Below are 10,433 nucleotides of genomic sequence, written 5' to 3' on the forward strand. Positions count from 1 at the left end.
TGTTTTTCTTCATGTCTCAGGCTTTAGACAATGGGGGTTTGGCAAAATCTGATATTTAGATAATCACAGAATAGCAGAATAGAATTAATACTGTAAAAAAGACAGTCTGAGTTGATTTCATGGTATTTCCAATTTTAAAATTCAATTTGTTGCTTTTCTTAGCTTTTCTCTATGAAAATTGGAAGTTTGTGCTATAGACAGAACATTCAGCAGGTCTTTATTGAATATGAATTATTTCATTGTTTTTTTCATGCTGATTTAGTTAACTTTTGAGCAGGTAGTTCTGTTTACCATGTAGAATATCTCAAATATAATGAAAGGCAAATATGTGAAAAATATGCTTTGTTTTAAGTTAGAATCTCTACCAGCAATAGCATGTGTTTGAAGTTTAAGGATCATGTTCTATATGTCTTCTGATAATGCAGTAAACTTAAACTTAAGCAATTATATCTTGCTTACCTTTAACGATCTCTCTTAATCTTTTTACATAATGAAAAGCAAAATAGAGCCTTATAGTAATTTAATTGCAATTTTGATCAAGCAGATACGAAGAAAATAAGACATTTTAATGGGAAATAAAATACAATTGATAACTTTGTTGTTTCTTTTTGGTGAGGTAATTTATTAGAGGCAGGAGGCTAAGAAGGAAGAGAAATAGTGCTTCTCTAAATGACTTCATTGTGGTGATTTAGTTTGGCTTTCCCAAATCTCACTCACCTCATGTTTCATTACAGGCATATTCCATCCACTTCACCAGAATAATGTCCTACGTTTTTGTAAATGATTCGTCTCAGACTAATGTGCCCTTGCTACAAGCCTGTATTGATGGAGACTTTAACTATTCCAAGCGGCTTTTGGAAAGCGGCTTTGACCCAAATATTCGTGACAGCAGGGGCAGAACAGGCCTTCACCTCGCAGCAGCCAGAGGGAATGTAGACATCTGCCAGCTGTTGCATAAATTTGGTGCTGATCTTCTGGCCACAGATTATCAAGGAAACACAGCTCTCCATCTCTGTGGCCACGTGGATACTATTCAATTCTTAGTTTCCAATGGACTCAAAATTGATATTTGGTAAGTTCTCTGTGGTTTCTGAAGTCTAGTCATTTCCTCCCATTAGTTTGTCAACCAGTGGTCCAATCTGAGTCTATCAGTTTTGCTTTCTCATTGATCAGCTGCAGTGACAAGTTCAACAAGGAATGGAGGACAAGGTAATCTCATTAGAGGAGTGAGGAAACAAGAGGCTGACTTCTAGATTTATGCTGAAGTAGCACAAGTTTTTCTATGAAGACTGGTGAAGTTCTGCTACTAATTAATCATGTATTGTCAGACAAGGGAAAAAGAAGAAAGGAACTAACATTTTTTGAAAATCTGTGCTGTGTTTACTTACATTCGCTCATTTAATCCTTAGAATGAATAGCTCTTGAGGTTGGTGTTATCTTCATTTTACAGATGTAGTAGTTGAGACAAGGGTTTAAACAAAGAGGCCACACAGCTGGAATTTGAACCTCGTTCTGCCTGATTCCAAATTGTTAGTCTTCTATCATGTAATATACCATGCTAGCTTTGTAACCTCTCTGGGTCTCAGAGTCCTTTTTATAGTGAGTAGTTTCAACAAGCAGTGTTTTAGTGATACCTTGTCTCTAGAGTGGAAAAGGTTTCAGACCATCTTTAAAACTGAGCTTGACCTTTAAACTACACTTACATGTTGCCTTGATTATTGGTTCTATACTGTACCTAAATCTGAAAAAGACGGCAGATATAATGGATAGATGTAGTGGGAATTGGCTATGGGATTCACTGCTCTTTGGCTATCTTCTCTTATTAGTGTTAAATACCTAGGTGAATCAAAGTAGCTTATTTAGTTGCTTTGGGCTTTTATTTATTTTTAATCCTTAGACTGTTTAAAAATATGTATGCTCTATTGCCATAAAATGTAAATGTCAGATAAGAATGAATCTAGAATCTAGAATTTTCCAATTAATTTTTAAGAAATTGCCCTCTTTTTCTTTTATTTATTCTCAGCTATTTACTCTTTTGCCTCTGTGTTTTCTTTCCTTTTTCCCTATAAGGAAAAAAATAGGTTAATTCAGAATTCAAGTTCCAATTCAGTCATTGGTTCTGCTCTGGGCTTTGAGTCAATTCAGCCCATGCCTTTATCACTGAGATCTACACAAATGGGTACTAACAATATAATCCAGGTGTATAATGACCTCTTTATATTTATGAACTTTTTTAGCAATCATCAAGGTGCTACACCCTTGGTTCTGGCAAAGCGCAGAGGAGTGAATAAAGATGTCATCCGATTGCTAGAATCTTTGGAAGAACAGGAGGTGAAAGGATTTAACAGAGGAGCTCACTCAAAACTGGAGACCATGCAGACAGCTGAGAGTGAAAGGTACTTAACAATTTAATTTTTTAAGGGGCAAGTCACTTTAAGTCCTTGGATCTTTTATGACAACTCTGTGAGCTTTCTATTTATTTGCTTTCAAGTACGGAGCTTTGATACACTTTCTTTGAACTTTATATAGACCCGTATGGCTCCAGATTACAATTGAGAGGCTATTAACAGAAAGTACTACGTGCCCACATGCATGTACTGTTCTGTCTTCCCTTGTGCAAGGAAGCCTGCAGTATTGTCAGCGCCAGGGACAAGAGGTGGTTAAGAGCTGAATATGAGGGAAGGACCCAAAAGTTTGAGAATTTTAAGTGCAGGTCACAAACAGAATGGACTTCAGAAAAGAAGGAGAAAGATAAGTAAGGCTAGGAACTTAGACAACATTAGAAGACCAGAAAGGCCATTTGAAAGGCAGGCAAGTGGAGTGCTGGGGAAAAGTAAAACAAGAAGAGAAATGAAGACTTAACACACAGTTCAGTAATGTGAAAGTGAAAGTAACTTTCCCATGAGTTGGAACAAATGACATTTGGGCTCCTGTCAGTAACTGAAGCTAAGATGTAGCAATGGATAGGGCCTTCAGTATCTCATTTCTCATGTAGGGGCAGTTTACAACACAGTTCAGGGAGCTCTGAAAAGGTGACAGACTGTCTTTCCTCCTGGCCCCACTGGCTCACCAGGTCAAGTGCATAGGTCAGACTGAGTTGTGCTAGCATGGAGTCTGTTGGCTGCCATGGAGTTTCAGCCTTCCACAAACTACAAGGTAGGAAGGATGATCAACCTACTATTGTTTCCTCCCAAAATTTTCAGTGGAATATATTTCAAGGGCCTTCATCAGCTGTTGACCCAGGAGCTTGACTGATCAGGACTTAGAAATAGGATCATATAGTCCATTCCGACTGTTGGGATCCTGGTTTCTGTGAGCTCTAATTGAAATCCTATTTTTAATAGTTGACCCTTAATTTGATTCCATTGTACCAGTGATTGCTTTCCTTCCTCTTCATGTGCTGGCTGGCATACTCTTTGCGAACCATTAACTCCACTCTCACACTTAGGACTGTCTGTTTAGATACTTTCAAGAACTTACTACTGTCCAAAGAAATTAGAGTTTTACTTGTAGAACAGTGCATGCTGCTTGTGACGTATGATTGAGAGCTGACAAGTAGATAAAATAATCAAGATGTCTAAGATACATTGACAAGCCCCTTGCTCTCATCCATGTACTCTGGATTGACAGATGCCAGAAGCAATATGACAGCATTGAGTTTTCTATTTGTAAAAGATCATATTCTTCCAAGACAACTTGAAATTTATTTTCATGAATACTTTAAGCTTCTTTATCATGAAAACGTCCAAGAACGTGTTTTTGCTTAGTATGTTTTTAGCACTTCTCTTGCTATATTTTGTTAATAGCCAGTTTCTTGGCACCTCCTTATCAGAAATATACTTTTAACTTTCTTTTGCCTAGGTTGTGATTAGTTACTAAGCAATAGAAATAGTCATCTGAGCTGCTCTATATGAAATATTTACTCCTGCTTCTTTCACATCCCTGTTACTTCCTTTAGCATAAAAATTTGTATTATTTATAGCATTATGTAAATCCAGTTCTTAAAAAAATTGAACCACTAATACTCATACTACCTAGTTGCCCTGTCTTACTCCTGCCGCTCAGTATCATGGTAGATATGTGGTGGTTGAAGTTTAAATTAAAAAACTTACAGACAACATCATTGGTCATTAGGCAAATGCAGAGCAAAGCCATAGCAAGTTACCACTTCATACCAGTAGAATGGCTATAATCAAAAAGATGGAGCAACAACAAGTATTGGGGAGGATGTGGAGAAACTGGAACCCTCATACATTGCTGGTGGGAACATAGAGTAGCTGCTTTGGAAAACAGTCTGGCAGTTCTCAAAAAGCTATACAGTTACTATATGACCCAATAATTCCACTTTAGGTATGTACCCAAGAAAATTGAAAACATGGGTTCATGCAAAAACTTGTACATGAATGTTCATGGAAGTATTATTTATAATAGCCCAAAGGTGGAAACTACCCAAAAGTCCATCACCTGATAAGGGGATAAACAAAATGTCATCTGTGCATCTAGTGGAATATTCCACCATAAAAAGAAATGAACTACTGATATGTGCTATGACATATATGTGCTATGGATGAGCTTTAAAAGCATGCTCCATAAAAGAAGCTGGTCAAAAAAGCCACATATTGTATAATTCTGTTTATACGAAATGTTCAGAATCAGCAAAAAGAAAGTAGATTAGTGTTTGCCAGGGGCTTGTGGAAGGGGCAATGGGAAGTGATGGTTAAAAGGTACAGAGTTTATTATAGATGTGATTAAAATGTTCTAAAATCAGTGGAGATGGTTGTATAACTTTGTCAATATAGAAACCACTGAATTGTACAACATGAATGTTATATGTGAATTATACTAATAGAAAAGGGGAATAAAGCCTAGTGGGATTGGCTAGCATGTGGCATTGTGGCAAAGCTATGTGATGATTAGCAGAACATAAAGCAAGTTTTGAGAATACTTACTTCTATCACCCTTAGGATTCTCTGAGATATAGCATAACTTAAGGTCCTATAAATCAAGATGATGAAAAATATTTTCCCACTCCCCCATATATCCTAAATTTAATTATTTTTAAATTTGTGGCTATAGGATGACAAAGCAGTGTAGATGACACATGTACAAAAAAATATTGCACACACACATTATATATTTTAATATACAAAGAAAAGTTGGATGTCAAGGAGAGTGCCGCATTAGGAAGTCCACTTCCTATGACTAGAGAAGACCTCTAATACCAGTAAATGCTAAAGGACCTCTGGTTAATTGTCAAGAAGTAAAGTAAAGTTGTAGGTTAAATAAAAATGCTAGTTTTTGCATGGTGAACCAGACTGTTAAGAGAGTGTTTTATTCTGTTTTTATTGTTCTATGCTCAGATGGTTGGAAGAATATGAAGAGAAGTGATTTAGGAAGGGTGGTAAATGACCTTTTATAAGCAATAGATAGTTGATGCATATGATTATGGTCATTGTGGCTTTCCCCTAAATGATAGCCCGTTATTGGACCTGTGTGTTGTGACATAATTCTGGGTGCTAATCCCTCAGAGCTTTGAATTCATCAAAATGTGGCCTTCCAAATACCAAAGTCAGATATCCTCATTTCTACTTGTAGGGGTCATATTTCTCGTTGATAGAGTTCTGAAAACCAGAATCAAGAATCATTGTTTTTATGGAACTTGTATTGCCTTATTTTCAACTAGATTCAGCCTTTATGCAGAAGCAAAATAAACTTATTTTGTATTTTTGTACAAGATATAACTACAACCAGCTGGAGGAAGCTATTAGGAAGAATTCCTAATGACTAGGCCTGTTCATATGTGCAACAGACTGAGTGTCCATTTTTAGAGGATTACAGTTAAAAGAAGGAATTCCTTCATTGGTCAAGTAACTGAACTAAGTGAAAATTCCTTTAAACCTTAAGATTCACACACTGTATAAAAGTGAATCTAAAAATCTATTTTAGATTTACCCATTTTTGTTTATTTTCATCAATATGCATTCTCAAATTATGAATCTTTGTTTCAAATTCTTCTAAATTTAAAGTAACCAAAATTTGGTTACTTAGGTACTATGAGTTTGAAACCACTCATTTGACCCACAGTCAAGACTTCTGCTTCGGACTTTTTCATTAGAAGAGGATGTTTAACTCTGACTCTGCTGGATACTAAACCAAGAAACATAATCATCAGGGCTGAATTTATAGTTGAAGGTAGATTGTCCAGATACACACAGATGCATACTTCAGTACGAGAATGTATGGGAGCACACGTAGATCAGTTTTCTTCTTATAAGTATTGCGGCTTGTCTTTTCTGAGTAAGTCTGTTGCTGTTGCATCTTTCTGAAATGGGTGGAATGTGTTGTTCATGCCCCTTTCCTTTTTCTCTGCTCCATTCACAGCGCCATGGAAAGCCATTCTCTCCTCAACCCCAACCTGCAGCAAGGGGAAGGAGTCCTGTCCAGCTTCCGAACCACATGGCAGGAGTTTGTCGAGGATCTGGGCTTCTGGAGGGTGTTGCTCTTGATCTTTGTCATCGCTTTGCTGTCTCTTGGCATTGCCTACTATGTGAGCGGGGTGCTCCCCTTCGTGGAGAACCAACCTGAACTGGTGCATTAAACAAGCTCATGGGGGTGAGGCCAATGCCTCTTTCCTGGCTTCTACTGTTTGCTCTGAGTTTCTCAAGTTTTCTCTTAGTGCAAGGCAGTGAGGGCTATATGTTTTTCTTTGTGCATTTTTATGTATTGAAATCCTTTTCAAACAACATGTTCATTTGAACTAACCACATATCATAGTCAAGTATACTTCATCCTAAAGCTACCTCTGACTCAGCCCAACTTGTTAGGAAAGCCTTCACAAAGCCTTGTTTGATGACAACGTGGAGGTAACTGAAGAATGATAGATAAAGGAAGAGATGAGGAGGGTCCTTGCTATGGAAACTTTCCCCTAATGTGGGACCAACTAAAGTGAAGTGTTGAAAATGAGAAAGGTTTTCTTATATGATTTTACTTTTTGTTAGTTGGCCGGTTTTGGGTTTTGTTTATTTTTGCAAGAGCCCCTTTTTTCTTTTCCTTTTTCTTTTCTGGGAATAGGGGAAAGAATGAAACATGAAGCTTAAAACTTGAAGTGCTTTTTTCACGTCCTGTATAGCAAATCAATATTGTGGGAATCTGTTTGGTTGATTTTAATATTTTCGAGTCTAGTTACAAACCAAACAGAACTTTTGAAAATGAGCTATATTTTCTTCAAAAATGATTGATTTGATCTTGTATTTATTTGTTTATAGGATAATTTTGGTTTTCTTTTTTGTAAACTGCTTTGCCTGTTGTTAATATCTGTGAAAAAAGAACTTGAGTTCATTTTGTTCACTTTTCAGTTTCCCCTAGTGTTTATGTCAAAGGTCTCCTGTTCCTCAAAAATACAGTCAGAAAACTCTTTCTACTCAGTAGTTATCAGGGAAAGATAATTCTGACATCTGTCATTGTCACTGTAATTCTGTAGTCTATTATTATAGTGAAAAATTCAGTTCTATAGGCTAGCTGTATTGTCACAATTGTATCACAGTTCATAATTATTTTACATGCAGTCCTGTTTAGAGGCCCTGTTAGAATTGTCATAACAGTCCCATCTGTGTCAGTAATTCTCTGATGCAAGAACGGTTGGAGCATTTTTGAGGTAACAGTGCTGAGCACTACTGTACTGGGTGCCATAAACTCTTTACAAATGGTAATATTATGTAAATTGAAATCTGGTCCTGAAACTATATTGCAGCTTTCAACAGTGTGTTTGAAGGCTTCCTTTGTTAGTGACTCTGTTATGTGTAAATCATATTCTTGAGTTTTTAAAAAGTATATGAAGAGTTGATAATTATTCATGGAGTATAGGCATAAAATTGTAGTGAAAGAACTAATGGTTTTATTTTTTAGAACAAAGTCATCTAAGCTACTGTTAATTGAATTGTTGCTAGAAGTAGAAACTATAGAATAGGATTGGCATTTCTGTGATTCTTGTTGCTTCTTGATATTTTCTCTTGTATTTATATATGTAGGATTGAGGCATTTTCTTTCATGTAGCTTTACCCTCTCTTAAAGAGCTGTTTAAAAATTCCTGATTTAACTGACTGCTTCAGGATCAGCTTACAGAGTCTTGTTTTTAGGATAGAAACAAAGTAAGTCATACTTGGTAAAACACAGCAAAATAAAAGACAGCGTTAGAATGGAGAACACTAGAACTCAAAATCAGTATGTTCAGAATGAAAGCTTTGGAATTCATTTCCTGTTTGTAAATCTAGATTGAGAAGCAGAATTGGTTAACATTTATGTAAAGATACTGCATTTTTTAAAGATTTTAAGTGCTGGTTTCTTTGTATTTTAATCTTTGCATTCAGCATTCAGTAATACTACCAATAAATGTATTTATAGTCTCTTAATCACAACCCATTTTCTTAGTGTGTCATTATTCTCTTTCAGTTTAGGGCTCTTTTTAATAGGTTGCAATTGCCTGTTTAAAAAAAGTTTTTTTCAAACCTGATATAACAGGTATATAGAATTTCACATATGTTTGCCTTGTAAGTGCTCTGAAACTAAATTGGGTGAATTGCTTGTGGATTCAAGAGTGATAATAACTACCATGATCAGGTACCTTTCTATTGCATATTTTACGTGACATGTCTCATCTCATGCCATCAGTAGGTACCCCAAGCCAAGCTATATTCTCCCATTTTCTAAAGTGAGAAAACTGACACATGGGGGTTTGTTACTGATCCAAAGTCGACAGAGAAGACAGAATGGAACAGGGATTCCAAGCTGAAGCTGTATCCCCAAATATAAGTTTCTTTTTTTCATCTGCCCCACTGTCTGTCATGCACTTGACAGTGGAGTCATCTAGAACCCTGCCTGCTGCCATCATAGCTATACATTACTAAATTTTCCACCCACGTTCCTAAATATGTAACTTTTCCTCCTCGTGTTTCCCACATCCTCTCAGTATTACCAACCTTTAAAATTAAAGGTCTAACTGGGGCATGTTCAGAAGACCTTCCCTGGTTAACCTTGACAGTCCACTTCTCTGCCTCTTATTTCCTCATCGATTACCATACTTTTTTTTTTTTTTTTACTTTTTTTTTTTTTTCATTTGTCTCTGATTACAAGCTTCACGAAAGCAGGAGCTTAACCCATGTTACTATCCTGTCTGTCCACAGTGCCTCCTGTGTTGTATAGAACTCTTTTATACACATGGTGACAGCATTACTTTTTCACCTGTAGCTATATTTTTTCTTTTCCCATGAAACAGCTTTTTACGTTTCACATGTTCTAACAGGCTGTGTGTGTGAACCATGTTGGTCATTCTTCCACAGTATGCCTGCCACTTGACAGAACCAGTCACGAATGCTGTAGCTCCTTTACATAAGAGCATGAAGGCTCGTTTACCACAGGTTAAAAAAAAAAAAAAGCATAACTGGTATATACTTGATATAGAAGTCCAGGAACAATATTCACCTGTTATTGTTATTTTGGTTCAGCTTTTTTTTTTTTTTTCCAACCAGCCCTTATTCTTTTTGTCTTATGAAGTTGTTCATGTATGTATTAAAGTGCTTTCAGCTGCTGGAAACCAAATCCAAATTGAAAATGGTTTAAACCATAGGAAATTACTGATTTATATAACTGGAAGTCTAGAGGTAGAGTAGACCCCAAGAGTGACAATCCAGATTTACCTCAGTTCTCCTGTGCTTCTGGCTCTGCCCTTCTGCTTGTTGACCTCATCCTCCAGCTGGTTCTGAGATGAGTTTAGAATTTCCAGGCCTCACATCCATTTGTAACCATGAAGAGAAAAAGAAACTCTTTCCTGTGGTTTTCTCTTAGGAAACTCCCTGCCTGGCCCCCAGCAACCTTCCTCTACATTTCATTGGCTGACATTATATCATGTTACCTATTCTCATGCCTACCGAGGCCATGCCTGGACAGTGAAGCCTAGATTGACGAACCAGTTGTTGGTGGGGGTGGGAGTGACTGAATTCACATGATTGGCTTGGACCAATCGTTTAGAAATGATTGGAGTGTTACTGCTGGCAATTAGTCAGCAGGGACCATAGAAGTTTTATGTCCTCCAGCACATACGAAGTTTTAGCACAACAAAGAATTGCTCCATATGTCACGATTCTTAAATGTTCTGTTGAACATTAAAAAAAAAAAAAAAAACTTCGTTACCTGAGCCTTAAACCCAACTCCATTTTTCATTTTTTAGTAGCATTTTAACATACACTGTATTTTCCAAGAATACAACCATGAGATTGGTGAGGGAGGATTCTACTTTATTTTGTTAAAACTTGACAAAGAACTGTACCTGTTTCAAAAAATCTTGTTAACAACAGCAGTTACTGGTGATAATTGAGTCACCAATATAATTCTCTGTATATTATGGTACTGATGACTTTATTGCTTCTTCTTGTATGTCT

The 10,433-nt window shown here is 36.6% G+C and overlaps 1 protein-coding gene across 2 annotated transcripts in view; it reads left to right on the forward strand.

Annotated features, from left to right (window-relative positions):
* Positions 1 to 8,414, forward strand: part of ANKRD46 (ankyrin repeat domain 46) — a 31,444-nt gene extending 23,030 nt beyond the window's left edge. For both annotated transcript variants that reach the window (XM_025994774.2, XM_025994775.2), the window contains exons 3-5: positions 735 to 1,072; positions 2,238 to 2,396; positions 6,382 to 8,414. In XM_025994774.2, coding sequence (XP_025850559.1) covers positions 762 to 1,072; positions 2,238 to 2,396; positions 6,382 to 6,598 — 687 coding nt within the window. In that variant the 5' untranslated portion in view covers positions 735 to 761 and the 3' untranslated portion in view covers positions 6,599 to 8,414. The remainder of the gene's footprint in view (positions 1 to 734; positions 1,073 to 2,237; positions 2,397 to 6,381) is intronic.
* The last annotated feature ends 2,019 nt before the right edge of the window (positions 8,415 to 10,433 follow it).

The sequence above is a fragment of the Vulpes vulpes genome, chromosome 13, assembly GCF_048418805.1.
Source record: "Vulpes vulpes isolate BD-2025 chromosome 13, VulVul3, whole genome shotgun sequence".
In the NCBI taxonomy this organism is placed as follows: Eukaryota; Metazoa; Chordata; class Mammalia; order Carnivora; family Canidae; genus Vulpes; species Vulpes vulpes.